Here is a 14882-nt window from a genome sequence, read left to right as displayed (position 1 = left end):
TATGGTTGCAACTTACGATTCAAAAAACTGAATCACCTAGCAAGAAGGTGTACTTATTAGAAAACTCCAAATTTTTGGAAATATTTTCTGATGAAAACATAAACATAAACAATATTGTAATATAATATAAAATTATATTAGTTTAATAAAACACCGTGTACTTGATATAATATGATAGATATCTTGTGTATCTAATTCAATATTTTGATTTATGGTTTATAATTTCGAAAAAATATCTATTCATTTAGTTAAATTAAGCATGTGTGTACGGAATAGAAAGTAGATCCTATGCTCCACTGGCAGATGAGGATAAGAGAGAGGGGAAGGATATAGCCTGCTTTTTTAGGACCAAACGACCAATTTTTTATGGATAACTTAAATTGGTTTTGAAAGTTCATTTGAGTTTTCACAACTATTTAAAATCGGTTTCAACTAATATTTTCTATATGTTCTTATTTGAATAACTAAATATATATATTACTGTGTATATGTTTCAATAATAACACTAAAAAGATTATTATAATGTAATTATGCGGTTTAAGAATTAAAGTTACGTTTTATTAAATTAATATTTTTTAAAATATTAATATACATAATATAAATAATTGCATGTAAATAAGTTTACGTGTATTTTAATAGACCATACAGACCGCCTAGGTTCCATTGTGTTTCCTAGGTATTTTATTATTAAATGTTGTCCCTCTTATAATCACTAAGTGTCCTACTTAGTGTAAAAGTTATCTATTTAACAAATTTTTATTCTCTGAAAATTTTATGTGGTCTCTGATATTAATTTCCGATAGCTTGTTGATGTTCTCAAAGGAGAATGTTTCAAGAACAAATTGGCTACAAATGTTTTTAGTATTTCTCATGGTGTAGGCTGCAGAGATTGATGTGTGTAGAGGTTGGAAGATGTCCACTTAGAAGAAAGAAAGTACCGATTTTGGTCTTATGTAAGTTAACTAGTTTTATACTTTTAATTTGGTTACTTTGGTTAAGATAGTTTTATTTGGATGTTCTATTATTTATTTTAAATTTATTTTCGTAGGTCTTTAGTATCTATACACTTTAATATAAAAAAAAACAACATTTTGGATTATAATAATTTTTTATATTTATTAATCGAAACTTTTATTAAGTTTTAATTTTTAAATTAAAACAAAAAATATTTTACATATATAATTTTAACAATAATAAAATAGGAATAAACGATATTAATAAGTTACAGTAGATAAAAAGAAAAAAAGGGCCAAACAGGTTTCGATTAGACATAAACATATAATATATAAGAGGTTTTAATTTACAATTCGACTATATTATTATTTTTTATTTATATATAATATTTTACTTACATTTAACATATAATTTTAATAAAAATGTTTAATATTTTAATATTATAGTTATAATTGTTTTTTATATTGACGCATTTATTTTATAATTATGTTATTATATTATTTATACCTATATTATATTAAATTATGTTAATGCTTTTATTTGTATTATTTTAAATATTATTATTTATTGTATTATATTATAATAATATTATAAAACGCTTTTCCAGTTTTCTGTATATAACCAGTTTCGTTTCTTCCATACAATTAAGTAGACCAGTCCCATTTGTTAATATTTTCCATAAATAAAAAATAATGTAACTTAATAATATATTTAACATGTTTAAAATTCGGATAAATATTAAAAAACAAAAAATATATATTACAAATATTAAATAGAATTTAATTTTAAGCATTTCTTGGTAATATATAATTTTTAATATTGTGCTTGTGACTTTGTGCATAGACTACGTTTGGAACCAGACTAATGTACATTCTACAAGTCTATTTCAGGCTTTAATTTGTATGGTTTTAAGTTCTTCAGGTTCAAATGTAGGTTTATTAAGAGAATTCGATTTAACCTATAAATTTTAGAATTTCCAACTCTTCAGGTGCGTTTAAGTTCATCACGTTTAAAATTCCTTATCGCGGCGAGAAGTTGATCTCGTGGGTCACCATTTGCAGGTGTTGAGAATGATTTAATAGGTGTAGCTTTTAGAGGTGCCATTGGTGGTGGTGGTGGCGGTGTAGCATTCGTTGTTAGTATCGGTGCTGAATTGATTTGTGTTGTGCGTGAATTCGTTTGGTTAACAAAAACATTTGTTGACTTTTGAATTTTTAATTCTAATTTGGCACTTTGTAATGTTTTTGTTGGTGATACAGGGGTGTTATTCGCATTCATCTTAGTTGTGTTAACTGGTCTCGCTACACTTGTTATACTAATGACTTGGTTGGATTTTGTTGATTCATTTACTTTCTCTACCTTTTTTTCTTCATTTGCAAGTATTTTTTCTTTGAGTCCTGTTTTGCGCAATGTGTTTTGTCCAAAAGGACAAGTACTTTTATTCTCTTCCTCCGTTCTAGGTCTGTTTTCTTTTAACTGGTTAATGGAAGTTGTACGTAATAAAGCAGGACCAGGTGTGGCACTTTTGTTATCGTCCTCGGATTTTGGTCTATTTTCTTTTAACTGGTTAATAGAAGTTGTGCGTAATAAAGAAGGTCCTACGACTGGTGTACTAAATCGATTAGAATTGTTGCGTGGAAGTGTGGATGTTTTAGAAACTTGTGTAAATGTTCTTTTTACAACAGTATCTGTAGTGTCGGTGACGTCTGTATTGGTGTTAAGTGTTACTGTTGTAATACTTTTATTAAATTTTGTGTTTGTTTGTTTGTTTTCCGCATGTTGTGCATCTAATTGTGTGGTTTCCACTGTTACATCCTTAAGAGGCTTTACTGTGATCGGTACTTTAAAACTCTTTTCCGGTATGCCCATTCGCATTGTAAGCGTTACGGGTTTCGGTTCGATTGTTGGAGGTTCATTGGAATGTAGTTCTCTTGACTTTTGTAAGCTAAAGGTTCCTGCTGGTGTAGAGTTTCTATAATTACGTGGCATCGAATTTGTATTTATGCTCACTGCTGCCGTTGTAACTGCGGCGTTTTGACTGTTTGCATTTTTACCTCCAAAAATGTAGTCCCCTTCATTTTTAATGGATACTTGTGCTTTTGGACGTTCACTCCAAGTTGAGAAATTGATGCTTGGTGGACCTGAGTAACGATAAACTTTTGGTACCTCCTTTCTTTTGTAGTCATGTTCCACTTCTTCAACACTTGCGGGTTTTCGTGATGTGTCATTGCTGTTGTCATTCTTTGGTTTCAACTCTACAGTCGTAATTTTGCGACTTTCTGCACTGTTATGTGCATGATAAGATTCTATATTTTTTGACACTTCGCCAATGGCTGACTTGGATTCACCATCACTACTACTTGCTAAGCTGTTTTTGCGGGAATTGAGTATAGTTTTTATGACTTCTAAACTTTGGAGTGATGGTGATTCACCAATGCTTAATTCACTTGATGAACGTCTTCTGTTTAAAAGCGCACCATTTTGCTCAAGTTTGGTAAGTGATAAATATGATGAGCTGCGTGATTGAAGGCCATTGATATTTTCCATGGAATTTTCCACTTTTGTTGGGATCTGCGTTTGCATGACAGTTGTATGAAACGAGTCAGACCGTGTTACCGCCTTACGCTGGTTTGCTACATTACTTGAATTGGCGATGTTGTTATGTTTGCGATACAATTTTTCTTCATCAGTACATGATTCTGGTGTGCTGGAAGAACCTCTTTTCTCTATATCACTTGAATTAGAAATATTTGGTTTTTCTTCATACGATATAGTGGCAATTGTGAAATTGGATAATGTATTAGGTTTTGCTGTTTCTATTTCATTGGGTGTACTTGCTTTTTTGATAACTGAATCAATGCGATTTTCATTGATTATCATTGATAATTCATCGATTATTTCAGTAATCGGACTTGTAGGTGATGGTAAAACCTCATGAGTTTTTGTTGTCTTTTCAACCCTTAAAAGACTATGGTCTACAGTATCTGATGATTTCTTTTTTTCTAAATTCTCTTTCGTTACTGAATCGAAATTTAAGACGGGACGTTGTTTTATTTTTGGTGTAATAGGTGGATCAGGTATTTTTTCTGTAGAACCATGAATATTTTGTACATCATCAGCAAAATTGGCCGGTGGTGATATTGGTATTGAAAAGTTCCAAGATGATTTTTCAGACAAACCTGGAGTTGCAGATAGGGCTTGTGTTATGGGAGTAGCTTCATCACTATCGGTTTGAGTTGCTGTTATACTTGTGAGCTCTTCAAGTGTCTTATGCTCTATTGATGGTTTTATAACGGTTTTACCTAATTTAAAATTGTAGACTTTAATCATATCATCATCATCTGAGCTTGACTCAAATGTGGATTTACATTCGTGCGCTGAACCTTCTGAGGGTATGCTGTCTGGTATAGGAGAAGGTACTGGTTCACCAATACCTGAATCTGCTTGTTTTGATATATTATCGTCTTCATTGCAATTGCCATTAGATAATTGCGTTACGATTTCAGCAGTTAGTTCGGGAGGTTCAGATGATAATGAACGTGGTTCAGGTGTAGGCGTTCGATTGAGCATAACTTTTGAAATGTTTGAATGTATTGACTGATTATTTGTTGTTAGTGAGCTGTTTAAATTTTCATCTGTTTCGATATTAGTAGCGTTCAATAATGTTGTTGTTGTGAGACGAGGTACAGGTTTTGGTGTAGTTGGAGTGGTGGTACAGGTAGTCGAAGATTTTGAATCGGCAATAGAAAGCGGGGTGGATGAGTGCAACGATTTACTTATAGTAGTTTCTCGAACAGCAGGTGTCGGTAAATCACTTTTAGAATTATTATTAAGATTAGTTGTAGGTGCTGGTAGAATTGTTTCTGAAACTGCAGTTATTTCTTTTACGTCTGGAGTGACAGGAGTGACAGGAGTGCCAGGAATTGAAAAGTTAGCAGATGATATTGAAAGTGTATCATCCGATTGTGTAGAGTTTTTCGAGGGAGGTACTGGTGCACTTTTCTTCTTAATTTGAATTAAACGTTTTCGTGGTGATGGTTCTGGAAGGTTAAGTGTTTCTATTTGCTCTGTGGTAATATTTGTAAGATTTTGTACGCTGTTACTATAATTATTACGAGCATTTCTCTGTTGGACATCTAGCTCTATACTCTTTGTGGTCAAATTCAGCTCATCAATATGTTTAGTATTACCATTACAATCAGTACTGCTAATATCTTTGTTCAAAAAAGTAGGTGAACTTAAGTTTGGCGTTGAAACATAATAATCTTTACGTGGTAAGGGTTCATTTTTAAGTGATTCATTTGCATGTTCCACATCACCATTTGTAATAATTAATGCAGATTTCTCTGGTATTACTATCTGGCTGGGTGGGCGTGGTGCAGTACGTTTCTTACGTGGTGGTGCTGCAACTTTTGGTGTCGTGGTTGTAGATAGATTTGAAGGAGGAGTAACTGGTGTACGTACACAGTTCATTCCTGTTGAATCCATTGAATTCAGTGAATTACTAGAACTGTAAGGACTAGCTGTCTTTGCGGTATGCTTTGAGTTTCGACTACTGAATTCAGATGAAGAAAGAGAATCCCGCACTGAAGTGCGGTGTAATTTTAAAACTTCATCTGTATTAAATGTATCATAAGAGTCTGATTTTAAACACAGACGTATCTCGGAGAGTCCAACCGCGCCAATTGTTAGTTCACAGCTGTACACTTGACTAGGATCAACTACAAAAAGATTAAAAAAAGGAGACATTAAAATTTTATGTAGTTGGAGTCAATGAATATTAACAAACCCGGATTTCTAAACTCATATTTATCTGAATCCAACAGTTTGTTCTCGCACACCAACTCCAGTAATTTACTAAGTGGAACACGTGCGCCTAAACGTGACACGTACAGTTGGTCTTTTGGCAACAGCACTGTAATTCGAAAGGTTTGCTCGAAAGGTGCATTACTTGTTGCCGCGGGTAAAGGAGTTATACGATTGTACTCCAGTTGACTAGTCTCATTTATATTCGTTGTTGACACAGATAAGTTTGTGCTTGATTTTGAAAGTTTGCCATTTGGTACTGCTTTATCTAAATGTATAAAAAGAGTAATATTGATAAAAAAAAAATGAAATGCAAATATAGCTATTAGAGAATTACCTTTATTTTTACGCCCCAATAAACGATTGAGCGTAGAAAATCCATTTTTTATATTGCTCATATTTTAATTTGCTTATCGATTTTAATAAATGGATTTAATAATTTCCTTTAGATCGATTTTATCGAATTTGTTGCTAGACTATTTCAACCTAGATAAGACTTTTCGGAAATTTTTCAGCTGTAGATTGGATATTTAAAAGTTCAGTGCTATTATATTTCCACCCATAATTTCTTATTCAACTATTACATTCCCGTCTAAATCCACTTGGCCTTTTGATTTGTTGAATATTACAACAAAATTACGTTACGATATCTATAAATTTAAAGATAAGAAGTAAAAGTTAAGATTATTTTTATAATAAAGGAACTTATCATTGTATATACAATATATGGAAGTAAGAGATAATTGATTTCGTTATTTAAGTAAAATAAGATTATATTTAAAATGGTCTATTAAAGCTTAAATATTATTTACGTATACAAACATATATGCATATTATATAATTATTTATGCTAAATTTATGCTAAACCAGGAATAGAAAATTGGGATATATATTACATTCTGTTTGATGTATATTACATTCTGTGTGATATATATTAGTGATAAACTAAATTTAACAGATATAAGGGATATCTTTATATTCTATTTGTATTATTATATGTAAATTGTAGCTGTAATATGAGTTTTAAATAATAATTATATATTATAATAAATTTAATATGAATAGAAATTATTATATCTAATTTTGATAAGAATAAATCACAAATTTAAAATTAATATGCATTAAATATTTTTTTATTGTTATGATTTTACATATAATACTTTACATATAATTAAATTTTATTCTTCATAAATTCAGTAAAATAATGAAGTCACTGGCATTAAAATAATAATTATTTTTAATATGATAATAATTAAAATTACTAAAGTAATATAAATTTTGAAATAAAATATTTTCTAATATTAAAAAAGCTAAAGTTGCCTTTACCAGTCATTTAAATAAATTTAAAAAAAATGTACGTTATTGTATAAAATAAATGTACGATTGTATATAGTTAGAAGTAGTTTTGTAAGTATAAACATTAAAATTATATTCATATCTTGCAAATTTTTTTTTTTTTTAAAAACTTGGATATATGAATAACTCATTTGCAAATGTAAATACACTTTGTGAACAAATTTCTGATAAATTTCTGATAAATATGTTATTCAAATGAAGTGTGTGGAGTCATTAATGTATGTAAATTTAATTTTTAGTTAACATTATTAAAGATAAATTATAATAAAATGTTAATTTGTTGAGGACCGCAGGCAAAGGTTTTTTCTAATCTTTAGCAATAGAGAATATTTGTCACAAACAGCTATGAAATAAAAATAAAAGTAAATAAAAAATGCGGTTTTGTATATTAAAATGAGTAATATTATTATTTTAAAGTAGTTTGTAAAAATATACTTAAAAAATCTTAATATTAATATAGTGATATTAATATTAGTATATATCTCAATATAAACGGATGGCTCGAAAATGAACTGTGAGTCAGGAACAAACATCTTCGCCCCATCTGAAAACATAAACAATTCTCTTAGGCTACCAAATGAGGCCACGGTTTTCCAGGCTGAAAGCGTAGCAATTAGAGAAGCCTGTCGGCAAATTGCAAGTCACATCGAGGACATATGTAATGTTGACATTTTCATTGACAGCCAGGTAGCAATCAAAGCCCTTGAATTTTTCATAACAAAATTAAAGATAGTAAAGGAATGTAGAGAAGCAATCGACGAGCTAAATATGTCGGCTGATATCACTCTCAGTTGACAGTTTAGCCCGTTTTGGTGCTTCTATGGATGTGTCACAGGCGGTATCGGTTTATATTACCCTAGAGACCATTAAGAGAAGTACCTTGCTCTACTTTCTGCAACTTGCCAATAACAGATGGAAAGCACTTAAGTCATGTGCAACTTCCAGGTTAACATGGTCCACCTATAATAAACTGCGCATTTCTCATAATCTACTCTTAATGAGGTTGTGGAAACCCACAGGAAAAAGAAACCATAATACATTTTCTCTGTGAATGCCCGGTTTTAGCGTCCAGAAGATATAGGTTCTTCGGAAGATAATTCTTTGACAGTTTATTGGACTATTCATTGGTGAAGATGAAAGACCTATTAAATTATCTAAATTTGGAATGGATTTAGTCTCTACTCTTCTATACTAGGGTTCTTGCGAGAAATGTGATAGCAAAACGGTGAAAAATCGCTAATTGAGGTACATGGAAGTTATTTACTAAACAGCCAATATAGTGAAATTATATTTTTCTTAATACAACATACGTTTTCGAATTAATTACTGACATTAAAGCAACATCTAGTTGTAATTAATTTATATATTCATGGGACAATGGGAAAAGTAGTGTACGAAAATTGTGCAGTATATAATATATTTCTACTACTATTTTTTTTATTATTATTAATAATTGTAAATTTTTCTAATAACAACTAACTGCAAGTCCTTCAGTTTTGAGTAATTTTTTCCTATATTTTATAAGAGTATCAAATTTGTATGAATAATCAATAAATAAAAAAGTATGGAAATATTTATGTATGTCCAAATAAATTAAAAATTTTTGATATTGATAAAAATATTAATATTTATGGCATAATTAAGAGAATATAAAAAAACAAAAAAAATTAAATAAATAAAAAAATTTAGACTCTAATGCCTGCTTGAATATTCTAATTGCGTCAATGTCAAATATTATCTTCAAGTTATTATGACTTATCTTAAAATTTTAAATAATGATATAAATAACAATTTATATCTGAGCAAAGTTTAATGTTTATCCATTCAAAATTCTTTTATATAAAATTTTAAGTACAATAATAAAATTGTATTTGAAATTTGTATTCATTTTTTAAAAATTCAAGAGATAATTTATCTACAATATTATCATTTATCATACTATCTATATGCGTAATATATATTTATATTATATTATATTAATTATTATATGTAATATATTATATATACATATAAAAATTAATATAATATATTATTAAAAGTAGTTAGGATTAAAATTATAGAAAATTTACTAAAAAGTCGTTTATTAGACTAAAACGATATATATTAAAGGCTTGTAACTTAGTGGATGAGGACTCAATGCAAAATCGTTGATATACATTGGATTAGAATTACGTACGGGGTGTTATTTATTCAAAATAAACATTAGTTTAAAGTCTGTTTTTTTTTTTCTAAGAATATTAAGTTTTATTTCGAGCATTAATTTTAGTACATTTTATTCGTATATCAGTAAATTCGCTTTTGCCGCTATCAGGAGAATTCCTAATGTTAAAAACATCTATACATAAATAGATCTATCTATCTATCTAGATAGATAAATAGATTTTTAGAATACTTAATAGCACTTTTAAAAAAAATCATTCTTCTAGAAAAACTCTCAAAGAATGAACACATAATAATAGCAATAATAATTTATTTTTAATTTTATATTTTTAATAATTTATTTCTTTATTCTGTATGCAGATTATGCAGAAGTTGCCACGATGAAGAAGAGGTAAAATCTATCATCCATTTTCTGTGTCTCTGCCCAGGACTGCAGACAAGGCGACTTCAATGTATTGGGGATCGCTTTTTCACTGGCTTGAAAGAGATAACGAAAGTAAACTTATCGGATTTCCTCAACTTCATCTGGAAAACCAAAAAGTTTAACAAGAATAACAAATATTAGCAACTCGCCTCTCCCGGCAAAATGTTTGAGGGGATCACAATGGTCAATATATGCATCCGAATGGAAGTGCTAACAACTGTCAGCACTCGCTTTCTGAACCTAACCTAACCTATTCTGTATTATTTATTAAGGCATATCTTTTATTTAGATATTTTAAGGTTTAAGAGCGAATTTGCATGTCAGACTTCATTAGACCACATTTGGGTCAAAATTTTTTCAGATAATTTTAAGCTATTAGGTTAATTTTATAATTATTATGTTGTTATTATATTTTATTACTTTATTATAATTATAGTATAATGGTTTCAAAAAGTAGTGAACTTCAACAACAAAAATTTTTTTATACGATTTTAATTAATTGAATACCCATCATTATTGGTCTCGGAATTATTTCTTGTATTTAATTATTCGTAAATAATTTTTTGAAACTGCAAGTACCAGTCTATAGTAGTATATATATATTGTACTAATCAAAACAAAAAAAAAATTAAAACGAAGTCCAGATAAACACTGAAAATTTATCAACTTAATACCGATTTTGGCCAATACGAAGTTACTTCGGTACCTATAGGAAATTATATTCCTATTAAAACCAAAGTAAAATTTATTGATGAAAGTGCAGTTTAGTCATCAATGTATTTAATTTGAAATAGATTTATGAGACAATATTAAATGATAGTCATGTCGGTAGCATAGCACCTGGTTTAAGTATTAAATGAAATTACTTAAATCGATAATAGACTTCAGTCCAATTAATTCAAAATATATTTATGACAAAATAATAATAAATATCCAGATTGGTGGAATAGCACATGTTTTTTATTTCGAACTTAAAAACTTATTTTGATAATGTTAACCCAGTTGACTAATTCTACTGGCGCTAATACTTTCCAAAAAACCCAGTTTATTATTTGATAAGATTGTTTTCGTTAATATTTACACAAAATCAAAACTAGCATAAATATTTTGATAATTTTCAACTAGTTAGTACTATATGCTAATAAGTTAAAAATGATAAAAAACCCTTATTAACAAATAAATAATGTGGAAATTATAAAAATCCGGTGAATTTTTCAGTTGGGTGCTAATAATGGAGTTTGTGTCTTTTAATTAAATTAAATAGATCAGATAAACAGAGATGGTTATTTATCTTAGATATTTGATAACATTCGATTTTAAACTAATCCAGGCCACTTCTGTCCGGTTCTAATTCTGAAAGATACATCCTACAATTTTGACTACATCTTTAATATATGAAGCTAAATATGTCGTGTGAAGTGCAGTGCTATTAATGTAGTCTGCATACTTCGACAGCAATAAAAAAGATAAAAATTATGACAAAAGAGCATCTACAAAGCTGTCCATATTGTCCACTTTACTATGGTATATGCATATATGGAGTTCACATTTTTAGGTTAAGAGAATACTTTTTATCTTTAAATTCGATGGTTGTTGTGTTTTGTATTTATATTTATTTATGTTGTGGTTTTTCTATGTTATATATATATTTTCAGACAATACATACTTGTATGTAGTAATTAATTATGAGTAGCGTATTTAATTTTAATAAATCATTATTAAACAGTGATGTATAAAGACTCATGCACATGTATATCTTTACAGGTGGTAACAGTTAGTAAAATGGTATTTGTCATCTATGTAAGTAGTTTATTTCTTTACAAATAAAGTCTCTTTATCATTAGTCATTAAATAATTTAATAATCTAGAAGAAATTAATTTATTACAGGATTAATATAATCATATATGTATAACAATTTTACAATGATCTAATAAAATAAAAGTACTTTAAGTAATGTAATTAATAATAATACAATTTAAAATTATAATATATATTATTAATACATTCAATATAGTACATAGTATATATAAAATTATTGCTTATAAGAAATATTCACCATTTCTTAATATTTATTTTCATCACATTTGCATTGCATGCTTACTAATATGTATAAATTAGTTACTTATTTTACAGTAAGTTGCTTATATGCTAATATTTATATATACAAATACTGTTTATTTATTTTTTTTAATTATTTTATAATAATATAAAATGTTATTTTAAAATTTAATTTTTTTTAAGATATTAATTTTGATATTAAATTTTATTGTCAGCGTGATAGAAGAAATTTTTTCGTACTATAAATAACATAATGAATCAATGACTAGACATTTTAATAATCATGAGATATTCTGTTTAGGATTAAAATCATAAAAATGTGAGAATTTTATCAATGTTTTATCTGCGAATACTCATTGTTCAGCATTCTAAATATTTAATTATTTTCATGATAAAAAAAAGCTTATGTAGATGACATTGATGTACAATGATGCAAGTAATTTTATTAAAAAACTAATTAAAGACATATTTTGTGTTGAAATATAGTAAGTATTTCTATTCATATAAGTTTGATTTTATAGGAGTAATTTTCTTAATACTTACTAATTCGGAACTATAAAAATTTACACATCAAATTGGAATAATTAATTTTTCAAGTATGTTGAACTGAACTAAAAAAAAAAATAAAGAATGTAATTTGACAACACTATCTAATTCACATTTTTGGATTAACTTTATTCAAAAATTTATAATTGATCAAATTAAAAATAAAATATGTACGTTGCAACAAACTTGGTATTTACATATATTTATCCTAGTGCATAGTATATGCATATTCATTTACAGACTTTATAAGATTCGTAGATACTAGACAAAATCGAGAGACACTAATTGGTGAAGCCAGCCCTTCTACTATGGTAATGCAGATGTTGGTAAGCATTGCAGAATGGAGCCTTTACAAGTACATAATTTCCAGAACAATAAACATTGTTAAAGCGGACGAAATACTTAGTACACAATCGGAAAGAAACCATGCTAAGTGCTCTTTTAACCTGTCCTGTGAAGAAATACCTTAACTGATCATACTGCAGGGATTTCCAAGGTTTTGAGCTGAGAATGTTGGGACTTTTTAGCATGAATTCTTTCTCCAGGATCGATACCACACAAAAATATATATTCATTTACAATAACAACATTAAAATCAATAAGAACTACAGCAGTGACAGTAGAAAAGAAGGTGAAAACCGGTGGCCAAAGCCAAAGCAGAAAAAAAAACCATATTGTGTGAATAAAAATAAATAATTGGAAAAAATTTTATTAATCCACAAAAGGTAGTTTACATATTCAGAGGGTACAGAATGACACATATCGTTGAATTTATTGTATTTTTTTAAGGAAACTTCTTTCATGGAAATTTTATAAGAAAGTATAAATAAAATAATATACATATTAATAATTTGTACTTAATTATATATATATAGTTAATTCAACAAAAATATATTGATCAAAATTTAGTTATAGCAGTTAGTAGTCGTCTCCCTATTATACACATTACATTTTCATTTTATTAGGTTGAATTATATCGGAGGGATGCCCTTAAACCTCGTTTTGCCGGTTGGAACTCTTTATCTTATCATTATTTATCTATATGCATATAGTTAGTTCAACAGAAATATATTGATCAAAATTTAGTTATGGCAGTTAGCAGTCGTCTCCCTATTACACACATTACATTTTCATTTATTTAGGCTGGGTTAATCGGTGATCCTAGGCATACGCTTAAACCTCGTCTTGCTGGGTGGAACTCAAAAGGTTTAAGATCATTATTTAATTTCTTTTTTAAGATATTTGACATGATTTTTTATGAGTTGATATATTTATATATTTTTGAACGGGTTAATGGGTCAACGTTAAAAAATACACAAGTTTTTAATACGTTTTAAAAAAAATATTTTATTTTAATTTACTTCCACTATTCTTTCAACAACACTATAAATGACTATAAAGCATCTTAAGGATAGATTAATATATTAAAATCAATCAATTAATATTAATTGATTTTATTAACATTTATTTTATATATGCATCTCTCTTAAATTTTGATCTCTTCAATTTAATATATAAAATTTTATTTTATTAATTAAAATTTATTTTATATATGCATCTCCCTTAAATTTTGATCTTTTTAATTTAATAAATTTTTGGTAAGTGTGCATTATTTTATACACTAATTTAAAATATATCTTTAATACATTAATTTCACTAAAACTTTTTTATTATCGTTCCTTACCCAAAGTAAACAATATTTTAACACTACAAAATATACGTCGAAACCCCGATTATAAAACAATTCTTTAAAATTCTATAAGCAATTCAGTAAAATATTTGAATCCGCACACAATTCTAATACTAAAATAACAATAACAAAAAAAAACAGCACGTCCGCAACGCTGAAGCAAATCAATAAAACTAATTATCAATAAAAACTATTTTTTATGCCAGAATCGTAGTAGGCAAAAAACAGAAACAATTCAGCACAACAATAACAACAACGACAGAAACGACAACAACAAAAAGAAAAGCAATAACAATAACAGAAAAAAAACAGTAAGAAAAATGTTAATCCAACTTGAAGATATTATAATGAAAGCAGAAAACCAAAAAAAAACAAAAAAAATGAGTAGCTACGCTCTGACTGAAGTGTGTGTGTTTGCTTATATATCATGCACATATGCATCATTCTCGATTACACAGAAACATACACACACACATACTTATAAAAACATTCTATAGAAATGTCGGCAAAAGCTTTAAAAAGCTTACGAAGTGCTGTGCTCTTACCTTTTCTTCGTTGTATTTTGTGGTGTGCCATGACGTGTGAGTAATTAAATTAATTTCTACTAAACTTAGAAGATGATACAATTGCCGAGCTTGTTCAGCCGCAAAACGATCGCTTATGGTCAACACCGCATAACACCGATCACCAATGAAAACGACTTGAGTACGGAATTCCAGCGTAGTATGGAATTTTAATTAGTAGTGTATTTTACAATGCTGCTTTAGGTGCACATATGACTCCTCCAAATGCTTATACGAGCCAATAATTTGTAATTATTTTACCATAAAAATGTGATGAAACATTGACATTCATCACGTTCACTAACCACAGATACTGAGCAACAA

The 14882-nt window shown here is 28.3% G+C and overlaps 1 protein-coding gene across 1 annotated transcript; it reads right to left on the bottom strand.

The window, feature by feature from the left end:
- Nucleotides 1-1713: 1713 nt before the first annotated feature.
- On the bottom strand, nt 1714-14066 carry LOC119669678 (uncharacterized threonine-rich GPI-anchored glycoprotein PJ4664.02). Its single transcript, XM_038079670.1, has 4 exons — nt 13990-14066; nt 6098-6410; nt 5744-6028; nt 1714-5675 (listed from the first exon to the last, which is right to left on the bottom strand). Exons 2-4 carry the CDS (start codon nt 6156-6158, stop codon nt 1939-1941), a joined length of 4083 nt encoding a protein of 1360 aa, XP_037935598.1. The 5' UTR covers nt 6159-6410; nt 13990-14066; the 3' UTR covers nt 1714-1938.
- Between the last annotated feature and the right edge of the window lie 816 nt (nt 14067-14882).

This window comes from Teleopsis dalmanni, chromosome 1 (assembly GCF_002237135.1).
Source record: "Teleopsis dalmanni isolate 2A chromosome 1, ASM223713v2, whole genome shotgun sequence".
NCBI lineage: Eukaryota > Metazoa > Arthropoda > Insecta > Diptera > Diopsidae > Teleopsis > Teleopsis dalmanni.
The sequence above is the reverse complement of the archived record's forward strand: the minus strand, read 5'-3'. Positions and strand labels throughout refer to the sequence as shown.

What these genes read in the sequence shown, in the direction of transcription:
- LOC119669678 (XM_038079670.1), bottom strand. Translation starts at nt 6,158, where the DNA reads ATGAGCAATATAAAAAATGGATTTTCTACGCTCAATCGTTTATTGGGG. An exon ending in ATTGGGGCGTAAAAATAAAG is followed by an intron (nt 6,029 to 6,097) that starts GTAATTCTCTAA and finishes TTATACATTTAG; the next exon opens with ATAAAGCAGTACCAAATGGC. An exon ending in ATATGAGTTTAGAAATCCGG is followed by an intron (nt 5,676 to 5,743) that starts GTTTGTTAATAT and finishes ATCTTTTTGTAG; the next exon opens with TTGATCCTAGTCAAGTGTAC.